The 23,743-nt window shown below is 41.7% G+C and overlaps 1 protein-coding gene across 1 annotated transcript in view; it reads right to left on the bottom strand.

Moving 5' to 3' along the window:
* Nucleotides 1-23,743, bottom strand: part of slc35e1 (solute carrier family 35 member E1) — a 63,406-nt gene that overhangs the window by 5,440 nt on the left and 34,223 nt on the right. Inside the window, exons 2-5 of the mRNA XM_060846393.1 lie at nt 13,615-13,685; nt 11,634-11,771; nt 5,215-5,340; nt 240-485 (exon numbers count right to left, since the gene is read on the bottom strand). Coding sequence (XP_060702376.1) covers nt 240-485; nt 5,215-5,340; nt 11,634-11,771; nt 13,615-13,685 — 581 coding nt within the window. The remainder of the gene's footprint in view (nt 1-239; nt 486-5,214; nt 5,341-11,633; nt 11,772-13,614; nt 13,686-23,743) is intronic.

The raw sequence follows: 23,743 nt of genomic DNA, 5'->3' as shown, positions 1-23,743 counted from the left end.
TAAAACACACAGAAGACTACAGAGCAACAGCCCGAGAACCAATGACCCTCTATTCTCTTGGGGTTGAGTAGGCCACTGACACACGCTGTTTACATTTGCAGATAATGATGTCACACACATTGTGACAATGGACAAGAGGTCAGCCATTCCCTGGAAATTGCAGCTTAATATAGATCACCAATAACAGGAAACAGTAGATTAAACTAGTGTCTCATTTAAGAATAAGGCAGCAGACTGACCTTATTATAGGCGAAAACCCCAACGATGGCAGTCATCATCCCCATGACATTGGTGGAAGTGACTGGGTTCTGCAACATGATGAGTGATACTGAAATCACCATGATCCTCTTGGTGGCATTGGCCACGGAGTAGCTGAGTGGGCTGATGAGGTTTAAAATACTAAAGGCGACCATGTTTTGAGCAAAGTTACAGAAGCCACTGATGATAAGCAATATGAGGGTCCAGTACCAGTGGGAGACATCAGTCTGGAAGAGACAAGCAACAGGTCGGTGACATGGTACAACTCCATGGAGCTGTCACTATTTTCTTTCCCAACATATTCCCAATCCCATAAAACTTTTAAAACTTATTTTCATATTTCTCCCCCCTTTTCCACGATGACTAGATGGAACAGTGGTCATATGTCCAGGAGGAATATATTCCACTCAAAAATAAGAATGAACAAGCCAGTAAAGATACACATGAATGAGTATATAGAGGATGATAAAAGGTAACACAACAAGGTTCAGAAGAAAATCAGAGATAATTAGGAACACTGGAAAAACAGCTAAATGAAACTATCAGGAAACATTAAAAAAAAGTCTCGACAGAAAATGATAAAAGAAAGATTGGGATAGAGAAAGGACATACCATAAACCTGCAGATAATGTTAAAAATCACACAACGCTAGGTTATAGTCCCAGTAGGTTTAAGTGAAAACACTAGCTTTCAGAGCGCCGCTCCTTCATCAGTGGTTGTCAACCACCTGATGAAGGAGCCCCACTCCGAAAGCTAGTTCTTCCAATTAAACTTAATGGACTATAACCTGGTGTTGTGAGATTTTTAATTTTGTACACCCCAGTCCAATACTGGCATCTCCAAATCATGCCTGCAGATAATGACAGTGAGCAGAAATGTTTATAACTTTGCCTCTGTATTGACCAGGGAGGTTAATGGGGCAGACATGAGATCATAAAGACTTCTAAAAAGATATTAAAACATCTCAGATAGAATTAAAGATATTAATGATAATTTTGTAGAAGATAAAATATTTCAAAGTTAATGAAGAAATATCTGAGACATTACAATACATAATTAAAAAAATTTAGTAGCAGAGGGAATAGTGCAGGCAGACCTAGAGGCATTTCACATGATCCCAAATTTAAAAAGGGAGACAGACAAAGTCTAGGCAAACATAGGTTTTACTCAACATTTGCGGGTAGGAAAGGAAATTAAATCCTTACTCAAAGAAGCATCAGAAAATGAAAATGAAATCCTTATTCAGAAAAGTATCATAAAAACATCTACAAACTGAAAATACAATTAAAAATGGTCACTGAAGATTCCAAAGGGGAAGATCATAGAATCAAAGAGATATACAGCATGGAATCAGATCCTTCGTTCCAACTTGTCCATGCTAATCAGATATCCTAACCTAATCTAGCTCTATTTGTCAGCACTTGGTGTATATCCCTCTGAACCCTTCATATACCCATCCACATGCCTTTTATATGTTGCAATTATATCCGTCTTCATTACTTCCTCTGGCAGCTTATTCCATACACGCACCACCCTCTGCGTGAAAAAGTTGCCCCATAGGTCTCTTTTATATCTTTCCCTTCTCACACTAAATCTATGTTCTCTAGTTCTGGACTCTCCGACCCCAGGGAAAAGACTTTGTTTATTTATCCTTTCCATTCCCCCTTATGATTTTATAAACCTCTATAAAGGTCACCCCTCAGCCTCAGATGCTCCAGGAAAGACAGCCCCAGCCTGTTCATCCTCTCCCTATTAGCTCAAACCCCCCAACCCTGACAACATCCTTGTAAATCTTTTCTGAACCCTTTCAAGTTTCACATCTTTCTGATAGAAGAGACCAGAATTGCACGTAATATTCCAACAGTGGCCTAACCAATGTCCTGTACATCCGCAACATGACCTCCTAACTCCTGTACTCAATCCTCTGACCAATAAAGGAAAGCATGCCAAACGCTGCCTTCACTATCTTTCAAGGAGCTATGAACCTGCACTCCAAGGTCTCTTTGTTCAGCAACACCCCCCAGGACCTTATCATTAAATGTATAAATCCTGTCAAGATTTGCTTACCCAAAATGCAGCACCTCACGTTTATCTAAATTAAACTCCATCTCCCACTCCTCAGCCCATTGGCCCATCTGAATCATGTTTGACTAACATGAATTCTTGAAATGAAGAGAAAGGGTAAACAAGGGTAATATTGCAAGCATAACCTATTTTCAAAAGGCCACTAACATGGCTTGGTCACATTTAGAGTATTGTGTGCAGATTTAGTTGCTTCACTGTAGGAAGGTTGTGGAGGCTTTGGAGAGGGTGCAGAAGTGGTTTACCAGGATAGTGCCTGCTTTGGAGTGTACTAGTTGTAAGGAGAGGTTGGACAAAACTTAGATTGTTTTCACTAGAACGGAGGCTGAGAGATGATCTGATAAATGTGTATAAAAATGAGAGGCATGAATAGGTTGGATAATTGGGAATCTTTTTCCCAGGGTGAAAAGTCAAATACTAGGGGGCATAGGTTTAAGGTGAAAGGAGGAAAGTTTACAGGAGTTGTGCAAGGCAGTTTTGTTTGTTTATACATAGAGTGGTAGGCGCCTAGAACGTGGTGTCAGGGGAGGTAACAGAAGCAAGTATGATAGCAACATTTAAGACAAATTTAGACAAATTCCCTGAATGGGCAGGGAATAAAGGGATATGAACCATCTACAGGCTGATAGGATTATTTTAAAAGGCATCATGATCAGCGCAGACAGGGTGGGTCAAAGGACTTGTTCCTGGACTAGTTGTATTTTAATGTTAATCTCAAAATGTGTGAAGTCAGGGAACATACAGCAGAATGGATAACAAATTGGCGACAAAACAGAAAACAGAGGACAGGGGCTAAAGGCAGTTACTGAGAGTGACAAAAGATGCAAACTGGTAGCCCACAAGAGGAGTTAAGGAGCAGTGTTCTTCATCATTTAACTAAATCACAAGGACTGAGACTTGAAAGTACAAAATCACTAGGGGGTCATAATTAATAGAGGGAAAATAATAAAGCACAAGAAGATTGGAATAAAATGACGAATTGCTATTTACTTGATAAATAAATGTCGATATGAGCACATGATTTAAATCTCAGGAACAAGGGTCAATGTACTTCTTGGAAGAAAGTATCCATTTAGCAGAGATTTGCAGGTAGATGAACAAATCACAAATCAGTGATGCAGATTAATAAGGCCATGAAGAAAGCAAAGAGTTAAATTTATATAGAATGGTTAGATCACTCTTGGAATACTTGGCTCATTATAAAAAGGACATGGAGCATACAAGAGGTACAAAATATATTTATTGGGATGATATCTGGGATGATTTCCTAAACTAACACCACCTTCTGTTCAGAGGAAGAGTCACTGAACCCAAAAGGTTAACTTTGATTTCTCTCCACAGATGCTGCCAGACGTACTGAGCTTTTCCGTCAATTTTTGTTTTTGTTTCTGATTTAAAGCGTCCATAGTTCTTCCAGTTTTTACATCTCTAGTCAAGCTGTTCCAGCACAGTTGAACACTCGCACCTACCTAGCAATGCAGAACATTTTCTTAGTAGATCCTGTCGATAAGCAGCATGCCAAACCCGACATAATCAATTGCGACCCTGTCAGACAACTCTCAATTATCAGCAAATTAACAGAAGGGGTTGCGGACAGTGCTATTAAGCAGCACGTGCTTATCAACAACCCGCTCACCAATTCTCAGTTTAAGTTCTGCCAGGCCCATTCAGCTCCTGACCTCATTACAGTCTCAGTCCAAACCTGGGAAAGAGAGAACCAAATTTGAGGGGAAGTGACAGCGATTGCTCTTGACATCAATGCAGTATTTGACCAAGTGTAGTGGCATCAAGGGACTCTATCAAAACTGGATTCAATGCAAATCAGGAAAATTCTTCATTGGTTGGAATCATATCTAACAATCGAAAGTGGTTTAGTTGCTGGAAGCCAATCATTCTAGCCGCAAGACATCACAGGAGTTCATCAGGGTAATATCCCTGGACCAAACATTTTCAGTTGCTTCAATGATCACATCTGTACGTAACCATTGAGGAAACACATTCAACACTCACCAAGGTTCTTTAACATCTTCTAAACCTGCAACCTAGAAGAACAAAGGCAGCAGGTGTGTAGAAATACCAAGTCACACACCACCCTGACTTGCAACTAGAATCACCATTCATTAAGTGTTCCTGGATCAAAATACTGGAACTCTTTTCCTAACACCACTGGAGGTAGTCCACCTACAGCATATGGACCACAGTGATCAAAAAGACAGCTCACCAGCACCTTCTCAAGGAAAATTAGGAGTGAGCAATAAATGCTGGCATTACCAATACCACCCACATCGCATGATGAATGAGTACGAACTGAAAAGTTGTACTAAATAGAAAGATTAAACAGACTTTTAAAACAGAGAATTGAGAGATGGCCTGATAGAGGTTTTCAAGACTACAGGAGGTTTGATGGGATAGGAGGAGGAGAGATGATGCTACCACTTGTGATCAAGGGTCATAAATAAAGGATAGTCACAAATAATCTACAAGAGAATTTTTAAAAAAATCATTTTTACTGGCTAAGCAATGCAGAGGCTTGGACTAATTAACCACGCATGTAGGAAATGTAAATTTAATTAGATAAATATGTAATAAAGTGTTATTATGGGAAATGGTAATCATGAAAAAAAACTAAACTGTTGTTTAAAAAAAACTCATCGTGTTCACTAACATCCTTTAAGGAAGGAAATCTGCCATCCTTACCCGGCCTGGCCTATATGTGACTCCAAACCCATAGCAAAATGGTTGACTCTTAACTGCCCTCTGAAATGGCCTAACAAGCCACTCAGTTTAAGGATTGGCAATAAATGCTTGCCTTGCCAGTGACACCCACATCCTGTGAATGAATAAAAAAAAGAATCAATATTGACGTTCACTCACTACTGAGCTGTTTACAAAAAATGCAGAGACATCAACAAGGACCCAAGTTGGAACCATAAAAACGACAGCGTAACATCCAAGGATATAGAGGAGTCGAAGATGATGCATCCGTGTATCCCTCAGCACCTACAGACAGAGCAAAAACACAAAGACATGAGCAGCTTCTATAAAGCAGTGCTTAATATTGATTAGATCAGAGGTCGATACATACATGTTTTGGTATGTTATGTATTGAAGCAATTTAGCACTTATCTAATATCGACAAAAAATACTCAGTAGGTCTGGTAGCACCTCCCCATAGTACTTCCAGTTTTTATTTCTGATTTCTAGCATCCACAGCACATTGTTCTTGTACCAGTTGTATTTTACTAAGTTTATCCAAGGGCTTTTAATCAAACACTGAACCACCAACGATAAGAGTTTTATGCTTAGCAAGATACCACAAGTGGCTAGTGGAGGATTGTTGGTTAAATTGACACAGGTGAAATATAGTAAATGATGTTCTCAAAAGGCTTCCACTGGCATCTGTAATTCTATTTATGGTGCTGCTGACCGTCACGATTTGGATGAAAAAAAGGGGGAGGCGTGGCATTACTTGTCAAAGACAGTATCACAACAGTGGAATGGACGATGGAAGAGGACTTGCCATCTGAGGTAGTTTGGGCTGAGGTTAGAAATAGGAAAGGTGAGGTCACCCTGTTAGGTGTTTTCTACAGGCCTCCTAATAGTCCTAGAGAAGTAGAGGATAATGTTGCGAGGATGATTCAGGAAAAGAGTGAAGGTAGCAGGGTGGTTGTTATGGGGGACTTTAACTTCCCAGATATTGACTGGGAGAGCTATAGCTCGAGTTCATTAGATGGGTCGGTGTTTGTACAATGTGTACAGGAGGGTTTCCTGACACAATATGTCGACAGGCCAACAAGAGGGGAGGCTATATTGGATTTGGTTCTAGGTAATGAACCAGGCCAGGTGTTAGACTTGGAGGTAGGTGAGCACTTCGGGGACAGTGACCACAACTCGGTGACTTTTACTTTAGTGATGGAGAGGGATAATCGTGCGCCGCAGGGCAAGAGCTATAGCTGGGGGCAGGGAAATTATGATGCAGTGAGGCATGACTTAGGATGTGTGGATTGGAAAAACAGGCTTCAAGAGAAGAACACTAATGAGATGTGGGGATTGTTCAAGGAGCAGCTACTGCGTGTCCTCGATAGGTATGTACCAGTCAGGCATGGTGTAAAGGGCCTTGTGAGGCAGCCGTGGTTTAGTAAGGAATTGGAGTCCCTTGTGAAAGGGAAGAAGGCGGCATATGTAAAGATGAGGCGTGAAGGTTCAGTTGGGGCGATTGAGAGTTATAAGGTAGCCAGGAAGGAGCTAAAGAGGGAGCTAAGAGAAGCAAGAAGGGGACATGAAAAGTCTTTAGCTGGTAGGATTAGGGAAAACCCAAAGGCTTTCTATAGGTATGTCAAGAATAAAAGGATGACTAGGGTAGGTATCAGTCCAGTCAAGGATAGTAGTGGGAAGTTGTGTGTGGAGGCGGAGGAGATTGGAGAGACATTAAATCAGTACTTTTCATCAGTATTCACTCAGGAACAGGACACTGTTGCTGATGTGAATATGGAATCACAAATAATTAGAATGGATGCCCTGGAAATATGCAGGGAAGAGGTTTTGGGAATATTGGAAAGGATGAATATAGGTAAGTCTCCTGGGCCTGATGGCATTTACCCCAGGATCCTATGGGAAGCTAGGGAGGAGATAGCAGAGCCATTGGCCTGGATTTTTATGTCGTCATTGTCAACGGGAATAGTACCAGAGGACTGGAGGATAGCGAATGTGGTCCCATTGTTCAAGAAAGGGAGTAGGGATAGCCCTAGTAACTATAGGCCAGTGAGTCTGACTTCAGTGGTGGGCAAAGTCTTAGAGAGAATGGTAAGGGATAAGATTTATGAACATCTGGGTAGGAATAACGTGATCAGGGATAGCCAGCATGGTTTTGTGAAGGGCAGGTCGTGCCTCACAAACCTTATTGAGTTCTTTGAGAAGGTGACTAAGGAAGTGGATGAGGGTAAAGCAGTAGATGTTGTGTATATGGATTTTAGTAAGGCGTTCGATAAGGTTCCCCATGGTAGGCTAATGCTAAAACTTCGGAGGTATGGCATTGAGGATACATTAGAGGTTTGGATTAGGAATTGGCTGGCTGGAAGGAGACAGAGGGTAGTAGTTGATGGATTATGTTCATCTTGGAGCGCAGTTACTAGCGGTGTACCACAAGGATCTGTTTTGGGACCATTGCTTTTTGTTATCTTTATAAATGATCTAGAGGAAGGACTTGAAAGCTGGGTAAGCAAGTTTGCGGATGACACAAAAGTCGGTGGAGTTGTGGATAGTGAGGAAGGAAGTGGTAGGTTACAGCGGGATATAGATAAGTTGCAGAGCTGGGCGGAAATGTGGCAAATGGAATTCAATGTAGCTAAGTGCGAAGTCGTTCACTTTGGTAGGAATAACAAGATGATGGATTACTGGGCTAATGGTAGGCTACTTGGTAGTGTGGATGAGCAGAGGGATCTTGGTGTCTATGTACACAGATCTCTGAAAGTTGCCACCCAGGTAAATAGTGCTGTGAGGAAGGCATATGGTGTACTGGGCTTTATTGGCAGAGGAATTGAGTTCCGGAGTCCTGAGGTCATGTTGCAGTTGTATAAGACTCTGGTGAGGCCTCATCTGGAGTATTGTGCGCAGTTTTGGTCGCCATACTATAGGAAGGATGTGGAAGCTTTAGAACGAGTGCAGAGGAGGTTTACCAGGATGTTGCCTGGAATGGTAGGAAAATCTTATGAGGAAAGGCTGAGGCACTTGGGGCTGTTCTCATTGGAGAAGAGAAGGTTTAGGGGAGATTTGATAGAGGTGTATAAGATGATTAGGGGTTTAGATAGGGTAGATACTAAGAACCTCTTACCGCTAATGGAGTCAGGTGTTACTAGGGGACATAGCTTTAAATTAAGGGGTGGTAGGTATAGGACAGATGTTAGGGGTAGATTCTTCACACAGCGGGTTGTGAGTTCATGGAATGCCCTGCCCGTATCAGTGGTGAACTCTCCTTCTTTATGGTCATTTAAGCGGGCATTGGATAGGCATTTGGAAGTTATTGGGCTAGTATAGGTTAGGTAGGATTCGGTCAGCGCAACATCGAGGGCCGAAGGGCCTGTACTGCGCTGTATCCTTCTATGTTCTATGTTCTAAGTTAGGGAGCACGATTAGTAAGTTTGCGAATGACACCAAAATTGGTGGGATAGTGGGATCTTGATCAATTGGGCCAATGGGCCAAAGAATGTATAAGAAGCATAGATCGAGTAAATGGCAGTTATCTTTTCCCTAGTTTGGGGGATTTCAAGACTGGGCACATTTTTAAGGGGAGAGGAGAGAGAGTTAAAAAAGACATGAAAGGCAATTTATTTTTACACAGAAGGTGGTTCACATGCGGAATGAACTGCCTGAAGAAATGGTGGATGTGGGTACAGTTACAACATTTAGAAGACTTTGGATAGCGACATTTTATTGCAGCGAGGGCGGAGAGAACGAGGACCGGGGGCTGCCGGGAAGGTAAGCGAACCGTTTAAAAAGCTGATCTATTCGGGCAGCCACCTCCTCTAACCGAAAAAAAAAGGACCCTGCAGTGTGTTGATAAGGTAAGGACTTTCGTAAGTTAAGGTAAGTTGGTTAAAAAAAAGTTTTTTCCTTTTTCATAACTTGAATCTCAATTTAAGATTAAAAATAGCATGAGATCTCAGATCCGTGTTATGTGCCTCTTGCTCAACGTGGGAACTCAGGGACACAGTTGCCTCCCAGGTGCACAGGTCAGAGGGATGGCTTGAATCGACCAAAGAAAATTCTCAAGGGGAGAGTGAACAGCCAGTTATCGTGGTGCATGTAGACATCAAAGATATAAATAAAAAAGCAGGATGAGGTCAGACACGAAGAATTTCGGGAGTTAGGATCCAAGTTAAAAATATCTCAGAGGTAGTAATCTCAGGATTGCTACCAGTGCCACGTGCGAGTCAGAGAAGGAATGATAGAATATTCAGGGTGAATGCATGGCCCAAAAGATATGAGACTGGTTCTGGGGGAGGTGGGACTATTACAAATTAGATAGTCTACACCTGGGCCAGACTGGAACCAATGTTCTTGGGGATGCTTTCACTAACGCTGCTGGGGAAGGTTTCAACTATTGTAACAGGGGGGTGGGAACCAAATGTGGAGATTAGTGGACAGAAAGGAGGCAGTAATTAAAGCCTGTAAGGAGTTAGATAATGAAATCAGCGTGACTAATGGAAAGAGTAGGCAGGAGGCAGTAGATGAACACAGAGGCACTGGTAGTCTGAAATGCATTTGTTTTAATGCAATTAGTAGGTAAGGCAGATGAACTTAGGGCTTGGATTAGTACCTGGGAGTATGATGTTATTGCTATTACTGAGACTTGGTTGAAGGAAGGGCATGATTGGCAACTAAGCGTCCCAGGATATCGATGCTTCAAGTGGGATAGAGAGGGAGGCAAAAGGGGTGGAGGAGTTGAATTACTGGTCAAAGAGGATATCACAGCTGTACTGAAGGAGGGCACTACGGAAGACTTGAGCAGTGAGACAATATGGGCAGGGCTCAGAAATAGGAAGGGTGCAGTAACAACTGCGAATGTGAGATTGAGGTACAAATATGTAGAGAGATCATAGAAAGATGTAGGAGCAACAGATTGGTGGTGATAGGAAATTTTAATTTTCCCACCATTGACTGGGATTCACTTAGTGTTAGAGGATTGGATGGAGCAGAATTTGTAAGGAGCATCCAGGTGGGTTTTCCAGAGAAGTATGTAAATAGCCCAACTCGTGAAGGGGCCATTTGGAAGAAAATGGGCTTATCAGCGATAGGCAACATTGTTTTGCGCAGAGAAGGTCATGTCTTACAAACCTAATAGAATTATTTGAAGAGGTGACAAAGTTGATTGGTGAGGGAAGGGATGTAGATGTCATCTACATGGAGAAATTGAGGACTGCAGATGCTGGAGATCAGAGCTGAAAATATGTTGCTGGAAAAGCACAGTAGGTCAGGCAGCATCCAAGGATGCTGTCATCTACATGGACTTTAGTAAGGCGTTTGATAAGGTTCCCCATTGTAAGCTGATGAAGAAGGTGGAGTTGCATGGAGTCCAGGGTGTTCTAGTTAACTGGATAGAGAACTGGCTGGGTAACAGGAGACAGTGGAAGGGAGCTACTCAAAATGAAGACCTGTGACCAGTGGTGTCCCACAGGGATCCATGCTGGGACCACTATTGTTTGTGATATACATAAATGATTTAGAGGAAGGTGTAGGTTGCCTCATGAGCAAGTTTGCAGATGACATTAAGATTGGTGGAGTAGCAAATAGTGAAGATAACTGTCAGAGAATACAGCAGAATATAGAAAGATTGGAGAGTTAGGCAGAGAAATGGCAGGTGGAGTTCAATCCGGACAAATGCGAGGTGATGCAATTTAGAAGATGCAATTCCAGAGTGAACTATACAGTAATTGGAAACGTCCTGGGGAAAATTGATGTACAGAGAGATCTGGGTGTTCAGGTCCATTGTACCCTGAAGGTAGCAATACAGGTCGATAGTGGTCAAGGTGGTATACGGCAATGCTTTCCTTCATCGGACAGGGTCTTGAGTACAACAGTTACAATTGTACAAGACTTTGGTTCAGCCACATTTGGAATATTGCATACAGTTCTGGTCGTCACATTACCAAAAGGATGCGGATGCCTTGGAGAGGGTGCAGACGTGGTTCACCAGAATGTTGCCTGGTATGGCCACATTTGGAGTACTGCACACAGTTCTGGTCACCCAGCTTTGAAAGGATTATTAAATTGGAAAGGGTGCAGGAAAGATTTACAAGGATGTTACAACGACTGGAGGTTTGAATTATAAGGAAAGATTGGATAAGCTGGGACTTCTTTCCTTGAAGCATAGGAGGTTGAGGGGTAACTTTGCAGAGGTTTATAAAATCATGAGGGGCATAGATAAAGTGAATAACAAAGGTCCTTTCCCCAGGGTGAGGGGAATTCAAAACTAGGGGGCAAATGGGTAGAAGGCAAAGATTTGAAAGGAAGCGAAGAGAAAACTTTTTCCACACAGAGGGAGGTGTATATATGGACTAAACTGCCAGAAGTGGTGGTACAGGTCAGTACAGATACAATATTTAAAAAGACATTTGGGCAAGTACATGAATAGGAAAGGTTTAAAAGGATATGGGCAAAGCACGTGTTTGGGATTAATTCAGTTAGGGAAATCTGGTCAGCAATGGGCCTGTTTCCGTATTGTATGACTCTATAGTCAGATCCTAATTGTCCAACAATTGAAAAGCTAAGATCAAACTCCAGAGCGAACTCTTTACCTTCTTCGAGAAGATGTTCTGAAGGGAGAAGCACAGAGTGGCAGCAAGTGCACTAATCAGTCCCCAAACATCAAAGGAAAGTTCAGTCACCGTTGCCAAGAAGACTCCAGATATTATGGGAATCAATGATATGTAGACCTGCCAAGAAAGAAACTCACTGGTTAAGACATGATCGAAAACTCCAAATGGATACGGTACACATAATCCTAATGAAGGCTAGTGCTTATTCATCCAGAAATTGATCTGCATCAAGATTTGGATCAACTATTTTTTGCGATGACATTTGACACAAAAGCAATGAAACAAGAAGAATTTATTATTTCCTAACAATATTTGTGGACTTTGTCACTAGATTGAACAACATTTGAAAAGAGTTTGCATCAATTGTGAAGTGACTAATTGTAATTTTCTCAAAGAAGAAACATGACTTGGTTGTTCTTGTCCTGGAAGCAGTACCAATAAGGAGCAAATCAGGAGAGCTGCAGCTGCAGAAGAGGTGTGAACACAGCAGGCACAGAAAATATGTTACACACACAGTAAAACAGAACAGAAAGCCAAAGACAAGGCTAGGTAAAGATTATGAATTTAATTTTGTCAGATGACCAGAATATTCAATAGGGATTACTAAAGAGGTCAAATGAAGGCATCTTTGGGGAGTCTGAGTAATTAAGACTGTCGTGATCCCACTTAAGGTTTTGCAAGAGTGTGCCACTCAGGCGGCAACTGTCCCTGTGGACCTCATACAGAGACTGCTTGTGATCACGACTCAAAGGTCAGAAGACTTGCGAGTGATCCTTTGTTCCAGAGGCTGAATTAGAGAACTTTGGAACTGCATATGGTGTCACATCTGTGGACAGTGATGCAAGTAAGACTCATTTTTCATATGGAGCATTTAAAGTGAAATTTTCCAACTGAAATTGAAGTGAAAACATTTGAAGAAATTAGTCTGTTAATTTTAAAATCAGCATGAGCATAAATTATAAAAATGAAATTGTGTCCCAATTCTGGGAGCTGTTTGGCAGCTTTTTTTTGTTAATTCTAGGGAGATTATAATACTTGAATTAACTCAAATACTGCAGCAGAATGGGCTCAAAGCATCTTAGAAAACATACTTACAATTTTCTGTTCTACACAAAATGCAAAGCATTGTTCCTTATTGTGCATGCTACCTCTTTTCATAAACAAACATTCTTCATTAAGAGGCATTTGGACAGGTATATGAATAGGAAGGGTTTGGAGGGATATGGGCCGGGTGCTGGCAGGTGGGACTAGATTGGGTTGGGATATCTGGTCAGCATGGACGGGTTGGACCGAAGGGTCTGTTTCCATGCTGTACATCTCTATGACTCTATGTGGACTCCAGTCCTTAAATTACCCAAGTTAAACTGATCATCAAAATGGCTTTGTCATGATTGTTTATTGCGAATGAGATGATGTATTTCTTCACCACCTTTCATTTATTTAGGCAGTGACCATTTCTCACAGGTACTCATAGCAAAGTCACTATAATCTGGGATTTGAAAAATATGTTTTTGTGAAGGCTTTGGGCATCTCTACATTGCCAACAAAAGATAGAACCACTGGCTTTTCTCATGGGCTCCTCCTCCAAAGATATTCTGGGACATTTTAAGGATATTTCTTTAACATATAAGTGTTAGTCAGTCATACTGGTAGAAAGCTCAATTTCTCTGAGCAGCACAGGTCTTTGAAAACAAGAAAACACTTTGCAAGCAAATTCCTACACAACTATTATAAAAAGAATATTTTTTAAAAATCACATTGCCCTCATCTAGGTTAAGAACTTTTATTTAGCATGCATTTTACAATTAAAAGCAAGGGAGCAGATTTATTCATCCCAACTCAGAACCATTAGTTTTCCTTGGATGATAATGGAAGGCACTTGGATTGAATTGGAAAAATAAATTGCTATAATGTAGTTTACAAACCCTCCTTAGTTCCTCAGGATCTCAGACCCACTTACCTTCAGAGTTTGCTTTTCTTTCATGATGAGACGGGACAGAAGAACCACCCAAATGGGCATAGTGGCCTTGACTAAGGAGAGAAACAAAGTGAGGGGAGGGGAGTTAGAATCAACTCAATTCCACCTTGCCAATCACCTGACTTTTAGAGGTTGTTATTAGGGCAATTTTTGCCATTATTGCCGTGCAATAATTCATCAAAATATCTATCCTGTGTGTATCTCATGCTAGTCTTTCAAGACGGCCCCTCAAATACATATCAGAGTCAACCACACATTTCACAATGACTGAAGTGTCCTGGCTTTTCTTGCAGGAAGAAATTGCATATCCGAATGAAACAAAAAGATAATGAGAGACTGAAATAACAAGAAATACATATTCCAATGGCAACACATGAAATCACTGCGACAGAGACTGAAAGTAAAGGCTGAGTTACAGCTCAGTGATGTAACCCCTCATCCTGAGTCAGGAGGTTCAAAACTCATATGGCACTCTGAAAATTTCACAAAATTCAAACAGATTATGGCTGATGGAATGCAATGCCGGACAGATCCACAGGAACAATTTCACCACACTCTGTAGATAGGTTTATGCTATGACCAAACTTCCTCCGTTGAAGCTGTTGCTCAATTTACTAGCCAGCTGGGAGAAGTGAGATGGAATAAGCTCTCACATTGCATTGCTTAAGAACTTGATAGTGAAGGGAATATGGGTAATCTTAATCTTGTTCCTCAAATAGGCAATGCTGGAGACAAAGGAGTTCAGACAGCACCTGCCTTGTGTTTTGACAGCAGATTTTACCTGACATGGATTTATTAAGGGAAGGTTGGGACTGAGCAACCTGATTTAACTTTTTTGAGGAAGTACCAAAGAGGGTTGATGAGGGCACTGCATTGGAAGCAGTCGACATGGATTGTCACACCTGTAAGGCTTTTGATCAAGGTCCCCCACATGACACACTGGTCATAAAAGTAAAAGCCCATGTGATTCAATGGAAAGTGAAAAGCTGGATCCAAATTTGACTCCCTGGCAGTTGGTGTGTTGGAGAGAGTGGAAGGATGTTTCTAGCAGGACTCAGTTCCAGGTATCCTGTGTTGTTTGTGTTATACATCAAGGGAAGATCTGTTCCCATTAGTAGAGTTCAATAACTGTGCAGGAGATTTAAAAGAACTGCAGAAAGATTACAGGGAAAGTGAATCAATATTTCTCATTCAGAGAGTGGTGGGGGCGGGGGGGGGGGAGGAAGAGGAGGAGGAGGGGGGACAGGAACTCGACACCTGAACAGGTACTTACCTTAGGCATAACCAAATTTATAAGGTAAACACTCAAAACATAGTAACCCGCAATGTTATGAACTAAAAGCTGGAAAATGGAAATAGATTGGATAGCGTTTTATGATCAATACAGCCACAAGCGGCCAAACGGTCTCCTGTTTGTAGAGTTCTAGGATTCTGTGCTGAATACACTTAGTATTTTATTTTTGCTTCAGATTTCCAGCAACTACAGCATTTTAATTTTTTATCCTGGTCTTATTAAGCACAGATCCAAAGGAGCCCAAAATCTCGAATGGAGAAATCATCTTATCCCATATGAATTATCACACACTTCACAAATGAGTGTCCACACCTCAGCTTTACAACGTAGATCATACAAGGTTTTGAAATAAATGCAGCAAACAGCAAATCAGAAGTTGGAACAAAGCTCTCTTTATGATCAGATCATTCTTGAAATGCCATGCACATAATATTCTGACTGGGCATCTACTGAACACACTTTAAGGTGAATAAATAGATAATGAAGTGTATTATTCAATAACTTGGTCATTCACATTGGTTCTGCATAAACCACAAGTGATGAGAATAACAGATCCTCAATAAAACACATCAAAACACTAAACAGGGCAACTTACTGATCAATCTCAAATCTTTTATGTAATCGATATTAGTAGATATACAAATACAATGAAAATTAAAGAGTGATAAAAATGAGAAAAAACATTCATAAATTGAAGAGTTGCTTGGAATTGCTTACAGTCAGAGAATATTTTAATTTCTTGGCAGTTATTAGGTTCTTGATTTGCTTAATTTAATAAAAAGCTAAACACTTTCAAGGAGGAACAAGATCTTTAAACCATCAGCTTAAAACGTTCATGGTGGAAACATGGGAAATATAGTTGAGTATTAGACTCAAAATCATTGCTGTAGCAGATACACTAATATCTCTCACTGGCACAGCAATTAAGTCTACAGAGCATCAACTATTCCCCCATGTCTCAAGGCTTTCACTCTGGAGCTAGTGAAAGCAGGGGAACTTTCTAACCACCTTAAATTTCTTCATGGTAAACACATAGGAGAAATATTCTCTCTCTAGTTAATTCTTTTTTCTTTAAAAGAATCTCTTTGGATTCACCCTAATATTCTCAGCCAAGGCTATCTCATACCCACTTTTGCCCTCCTGATTTCCATCTTCAGTAAAGATGGGCGGCACGGTGGCACAGTGGTTAGCACTGCTGCCTCACAGCACCTGAGACCCGGGTTCAATTCCCGACTCAGGTGACTGACTGTGTGGAGTTTGCACGTTCTCCCCGTGTCTGCGTGGGTTTCCTCCGGGTGCTCCGGTTTCCTCCCACAGTCCAAAGATGTGCGGGTCAGGTGAATTGGCCATGCTAAATTGCCCGTAGTGTTAGGTAAGGGGTAAATGTAGGGGTATGGGTGGGTTTCGCTTCGGCGGGTCGGTGTGGACTTGTTGGGCCGAAGGGCCTGTTTCCACACTGTAAGTCTAATCTAATCTAAACTCTTGTATTCCCTGTGTAACTCTAGGGATTCCCTTGATCCAGCTGCCTGTACCTGAGCCATGCCTCCTTTTGTTGTCTCTCTGTTTACCATAGAGAAATACAAGACGACTTGGGAACTTGGGGAAGTTAGTGCTGATATTTTGGGGTCAGTCCATATCAATGTAGAGGTGGTGTTAGACATATTAGAACGTATGAACATGGATAAATCTCCTGGTCCTGACCAGATATACCCAAGAACACTGCAAAAGACTAGAGAAGGAATTGCAGGGCCCTAGTTAATATTTTTGCATCATCATTAACTACGGGTGAGGTCCTGGAAGACGAGAGGGTAGTGAATGTTGCGCCCTTATTCAAGAATGGCTACAAAGAAAAACCTGGGAACTATAGACCAGTAAGCCTAACGCTTAGACTTTGGATAAGTTACTTGAGAAGATTCTAAGATATGCATGTATTTGAAAAGACAGGGTTTGATTAGGAATAGTCAGCATCGCTTTGTGCATGGAAATCATGCCTCACAAATTTGTTAGAGTTCTTTGACGAAGTGACAAGGAGGTTTGACATGGGCAGAGTGGTAAACTTGGTCTATATGGATTTCAGTAAGGCCTTTGGTAAGGTTCCACATGGTAGGCTGCTTTGGAAAGTTAGATCACATGGAATCCAGGAGGAGCTGGCAAATTGGATACACAGTTGGCTCGATGGTAGACAGCAGATGGTAATGGTAGAAGGATGCTTGTCGGACTGGAGGCCTGTGACTAGTGGTGTGCCTCAGGGGTCAGTTCTGGGTCCATTGCTGCTTGTTAATCAATGATTTGGATGAGAATGTACAAGGCATGATTTGGTTAGATTAGAATACCTACAGTGTGGAAACAGACCCTTCAGCCCAACAAGTCCACACCGACCCGTCGAAGCGCAACCCACCCAGACCCATTCCCCTACACCTAACACTATGGGCAATTTAGCATGGCCAATTCACTTAACCTGCACATTTTTGGACCGTGGGAGGAAACTAGAGTAAGTTTGTAGTAAGTTTACAGATGTCACTAAAATAGGTGATATCCTGGATAGTGAGGAAGGTTATCAGAAATTGCAGCAGGACCTTGATCAGCTGGGGAAGTGGGCCGGGAAATAGCAAATGGAGTTTAATATGGATAGGTGAGAGGTCTTGCATTTTGGAAAGTCACACCAAGGTAGGAGCTTCATGGTGAATGGTAGGGCCTTAAGGAGTGTAGTGGAACAGAGGGGCCTTGGAGTTCAGGTGCAAGGTTCTCTGAAAGTGGAGTCATAGGTAGCCTGGGCAGTCAAGGTGACTTTTGGCTCTCTGGCCTTCATTAGTCAGGGCATCGAACATAGATGTTGGGAAGTTATGTTGCAGTTGGACAGGACATTGATGAGGCCACACTTGGAGTATTGCGTTCCATTTTGGTCACCTGCTTTAAGAAGGATGTTATTAAACTGGAAAGAATGCAGAAGAAATTTATAAAAATGTTGTCAGGAATCAATGGTCTGAGTTTTAGGGATAGGTTGGACACATTAGGTTGTTTTTCTTAAGTGCGTAGAAGACTGAGGAGGGACCTATAGGGTGAATGCACTTAGTTTTTTTTCCCAGGGTTGGGGAATCAAGGACGAGAGGTCATCAGTTTAAGATGGGGGGGGGGAAGAGAATAAAAGAGTCTGAGGAGTAATTTTTTTTTACACAGAGGGTGGTATACATATGGAGTGAGCTGCCAGCAGAAGTGGTTGAGGCAGGTACATTAACATTTAAAAGGCATTTGGACAAATACACGGATAGGAAGGATTTAAAAGGACTTGGGCCAAGTGCAGGGAAAAGAGATTAGCATGGATGGACATTTGGGTCAGCATGGACCAATTTGGGCCAAAGGGCCTGTCTCCATACTGTAGAACTCTGACTCTAATTCCAAGGCTTCAGCAAAAGCACTTCAACTTAGAAGCTAATAAGGAAAGATTCCTTCTTTCAAATGGTTAAGCAATCATTAAATATGTAAATGCTGGCTTTGTCAGTGATAAAAGAATAAAAAGGAAAGGGGAATTGAATCCTGCACTGATATGGATGGGCAGATATAGTCTGATTAAGGTGCTGGAGGGTGGGGGTCCTGAACTCCCCTGTACTTGCATCATTCTAGTTCCAAACCTTCTGAACATCAGTGAAGACCAAACAGCCAAGACAAAATTAAGTGGAGAGATTGAGGATTGAAAGCAAGACTCTTTTTTTAAAATTTGGAACCTTGGGACATTTTGGAATGCACAAATAGAGTTCATAATTAAAATGACTAAGACCATGGGCTTAATAGGTTGGATGCAAAGAAGGTATTTCCCCTTGTTAAAGAGTCTATAATTTATAGTAGAGTTTAAGAATAAGGGGTCTCTCACTTGGGATGGGGACATGGAGGAATTTCTTTGTTCTAAGTGCCACTACCATATAATGTGCATCAGAGAGGAATTTTCTCCTCCAGTACATAATGGAAGAAGAGTCATTGAAGATATTCAAGGCTTAGTTTAGCATTGCTTCTTGGCGTCTCTGACAGCCTTATGAAAGTCATACCTGAATTTCCTGTCTAGGTCAGGGTTGCAATAAGGTTGGCAGAGTTGTGGATAGTGCCGAAGGATGTTGTGGGTTACAGAGGGACATAGATAAGATGCAGAGCTGGGCTGTGAAGTGGCAAATGGAGTTTAATGCAGAAAAGCGAGAGGTGATTCACTTCGGAAGTAGTAACAGGAATACAGAGTACTGGGCTAAAGGTAAAACTCTTGGCAGTGTAGATGAACAGAGAGATCTCGGTGTCCAAGTGCATAAATCCCTGAAAGTTGCCACCCAGGTTGATAGGGCTGTTAAGAAGGATATGGTGTGTTGGTGTTAATTGGTAGGGGGATTGAGTTTTGGAGCCACAAGGTCATGCTTCAGCTCTACAACACTAGTAAGGCTGCACCTGGAGTATTGCGTACTGTTCTAGTCACCACATTATAGGAAGGATGTGGAAGCTTTGGAAAGGGTTCAGAGGAAATTTACTTGGAAGTTGCCTGATATGGAAGGAATGTCTTACGAGGAAACTGAGGCTGTTTTCGTTAGAGAGAAGAAGGTTGAGACGTGAGTTCATCGAGATGTATAAGATAATCAGAATGGTTAGATAGGGTGGACAGTGAAAGCCTTTTTCCTCGGATGGTGGAGGCTAACACGAGGGGATATAGCTTTAAATTGAGGGGTGATAGATTTAGGACAGATATCAAGGGTAGTTTCTTTACTCAGTAGTAGGGGCCTGGATCAGCCTGCCTGCCACAGTAGTAGACTTACCGACATTAAGGGGACTTAAATAGACATTGGACATATAGATAATAGTGGAATGGTATAGGTTAGATGAGCATCAGATTAATTTCACAGTACAGTGCAACATCAAAGGCCAAAGGACCTGTACTGCACTGCACTTTTTAAGAGTGCATTCAAATACCACTGCTCAAAGAACCATTCAGCAGGGTCTTAACAGATTGATTAGGATCTCTGCCTAAAACAAGAGTGGGAATTAGTATATTTTAAGAAATATAGTGATGTTGATATTTCCTAAAGCATTGCTTTTGAGGATAATTACAGCAAAAGTGCTGGAAAAGTGAGTTTTTTTAAAAAAAAGCACGACACAGATTATCCAAAGAAATAAATCAGATTAAGGCTCAAATTTTATATCACAAATATTCAAAGGATTAATGAATAGTTTGGAAATATAACCAAGTCATCAATTTACATTCAACAAATCAAGCATTAGAATACTGGCACCAAACTCTGAAGATCATGATTACAGTAAAAAATGAGGTCTGCAGATGCTGGAGATCACAGCTGCAAATGTGTTGCTGGTCAAAGCACAGCAGGTTAGGCAGCATCTCAGGAATAGAGAATTCGACGTTTCGAGCATAAGCCCTAGGGCTTATGCTCGAAACGTCGAATTCTCTATTCCGGAGATGCTGCCTAACCTGCTGTGCTTTGACCAGCAACACATTTGCAGCAGATCATGATTACAGCACATTGTCGAGAATGTTCTAATAGTTGGCATAAACAAATCTGCTTGCCATGAGGGATGCAACTAAGGAGTTGATTTATTAAATCCTATTGGTCCAAATCTGTTAAGTATTTCCTGTTGTCTATAAACTATCACAGAATATGCTCAGCAAGCAAACAAGTGACAGCTGTGGTAAAACTAAAAGCTATTGACGTTTTTGGAAAGCAGCTGAATATTTCAGGTAAAGGACTAGTACAAATACAGGCTGTAACACTAGCTGCATACAGCCAGTTCTGCTATAACACATGTTTCTTCATCATGAATTGCTTTTAATGCAATTAAAGAATTTAGACCCTCATTTATAGAATGCAAACATTCCTTACCTTTGCTGGCTATAACACGATTTTGACCTCATGAGCTTCAATGGTGTGGCTATTGTGCAATTTCCTTAAAACTCGAGATCACACAGAATGCGACTATCACTTTATATTCGTACCAAATGTACAAGTCCTTTACGTGAATTTGGGGCACTGTTTCTAAAGTGCAAACTTTTAAAACGTGTGTTGGCTGGAATGCAATTACATCACCAACACTTTAAGCACTGTTTCTAAAGTGTGATTTTTTTCTATAAGACGGGGTTGCACAAGAAGACAACCATTGCATTATAGAAGAACTATCTGTACTATGTACCTGGTGTCCATTCACCTCACAGCTCCAAATGGGAAAAAAAGGAAAGACAGACAACTTGACAGATTATCTCCTACTAAGATTAGACTCAAATCATGATTTAGAATAGTCCCTTAAAAATGTGTTGCTGGAAAAGCGCAGGTCAGGCAGCATCAAAGGAACAGGAGAATCGACGTTTTGGGCATAAGCCCTTCTAGTCCCTGGCCTGTTTCAGATTGGAAATTACCACACCACTTGAATTCACTGAAATATGCAATTGAGCAATCTTTCAAAGGTTGTGGACATTTCGTTACCTCCTCTTCCCTTCATTCTTTTTGGGTAATCTCCTTTACTGCACCTGCTGGAATGGCTGCATTCAATTTAGCTACCTGCTCTCCAGATGATTGAATTTTCACAAAGCAGGTCTTATCTGTTAGTAGAGGTTTGACAATAAATGTGAATGGCTCAGTAAACAACAAAATCAATTCAGACTGTTTTCACTGTTCATCTTCCACACTAACAATTTTTTCATCACTATCTTTTTCTGATTTTCACACTCTCTCTCAGAGGTCTTTTCTCCATCTCTAGCGTTTTCTCACTGCACTTTCTATGTTTTGCCTACTTCTATGCTTCCAGCTCTATACCTTTCACAGCACCTCCTGATCCCAGCTCAAATATAAACTAACTACACCTGTAAAATATTTTTCTTATGCAAATAGAAAAAATGAGAATCCAAAGAGTTTTTACATTAAGGACAAAAGGATAACTGGGGAGAGAATAGGGCCCCTCAAAGATCAGCAAGGCGGCCTTTGTGTGGAGCCGCAGAAAATGGGGGAAGATACTAAATGAGTATTTTGCATCAGTATTTACTGTGGAAAAGGATATGGAAGATATGGACTGTAGGGAAATAGATAGTGACATCTTGCAAAATGTGCAGATTACAGAGGAGGAAGTGCTGGATGCCTTAGAATGGGTAAAGCTGAATAAATCTCCTGGACCTGATCAGGTGCCCCCTAGAACTCTGTGCGAAACTAGAGAAGTGATTGCTGGGCCTCTTGCTGAGATATTTGTATCGTCGATAGTCACAGGTGAGGTGCCAGAAGACTAGAGGTTGGCTAACGTAGTGCCACTGTTTAAGAAGGATGGTAAGGACAAGTCAGGGAACTTCAGACCAGTGAGCCTGACGTCGGTGGTGGGCAAGTTGTTGGAGGGAATCCTGAGGGACAGGATGTACATGTTTAAAAAGGCAAGGACTAATTAGGGACAGTCAACATAGAACAGAACAGGCCCTTCAGCCCACGATGTTGTGCCGACCACTGATCCTCATGTATGCATCCTCAAATTTCTGTGACCATATGCATGTCCAGTAGTCTCTTAAATGTCCCCAATGAACTTGCTTCCACAACTGCTGCTGGCAACACGTTCCATGCTCTCACAACTCTGTGTAAAGAACCCGCCTCTGACATCCCCTCTATACTTTCCTCCAACCAGCTTAAAACTATGACCCCTTGTGTTAGTCATTTCTGTTCTGGGAAATAGTCTCTGGCTATCGACTCTATCTATGCCTCTCATTATCTTGTATCCCTCAATTAGGTCCCCTCTCCTCCTCCTTTTCTCCAATGAAAAAAGTCCGAGCTGAGTCAACCTCTCTTCATAAGATAAGCCCTCCAGTCCAGGCAGCATTCTGGTAAACCCCCTCTGAACCCGCTCCAAAGCATCCACATATTTCCTATAATAGGGCGACCAGAACTGGATACAGTATTCCAAGTGTCGTCTAACCAAAGTTTTATAAAGCTGCAACAAGATCTCACGACTCTTAAACTCAATCGCCCTGTTAATGAAAGCCAAAACACCATGCTTTCTTAACAACCCTGTCCACTTGGGTGGCCATTTTAAGGGATCTATGTACCTGCACACCAAGATCTCTCAGTTCCTCCACGCTGCCAAGAATCCTATCCTTAATCCTGTATTCAGCTTTCAAATTCGACCTTCCAAAATGCATCACCTCGCATTGATCCAGGTTGAACTCCATCTGCCACCTCTCAGGCCATCTCTGCATCCTGTCAATGTCCCGCTGCAGCCTACAACAGCCCTCTATACTGTCAACGACACCTCCAACCTTTGTGTCATCTGCAAACTTGCTGATCCATCCTTCAATCCCCTCATCCAAGTCATTAATAAAAATTACCAACAGTAGAGGCCCATGGACAGAGCCCTGTGGAACACCACTCACCACAGACTTTCAGGCAGAATATTTTCCTTCTACTACCACTCACTGTCTTCTGTTGGCCAGCCAATTCTGTATCCAGATAGCTATGTTCCCCTGTATCCCATTCCTCCTGACCTTCTGACTGAGCCTACCATGGGGAACCTTATCAAATGCCTTGCTGAAGTCCATATACACCACATCCACAGCTTGACCCTCAACTTTTCTAGTCACATCCTCAAAGAACTCGATAAGGTTTGTGAGGCACGACGTGCCCCTCACAAAGCCGTGTTGACTGCAATTAATCAAGCCATGCTCTTCCAGATGGTCATAAATCCTATCCCTCAGAATCCTTTCTAACACCTTGTAGACGACAGATGTGAGACTTTTGTGCGTGGGATATCATGTCTCACAAACTTGATTGAGTTTTTGAGGAAGTAACAAAGAGGATTGATGAGGACAGA

Source organism: Hemiscyllium ocellatum, chromosome 28, assembly GCF_020745735.1.
Source record: "Hemiscyllium ocellatum isolate sHemOce1 chromosome 28, sHemOce1.pat.X.cur, whole genome shotgun sequence".
In the NCBI taxonomy this organism is placed as follows: domain Eukaryota; kingdom Metazoa; phylum Chordata; class Chondrichthyes; order Orectolobiformes; family Hemiscylliidae; genus Hemiscyllium; species Hemiscyllium ocellatum.
Note: the sequence above shows the minus strand (reverse complement) of the source record. Positions and strands in the feature narration are given on the sequence as shown.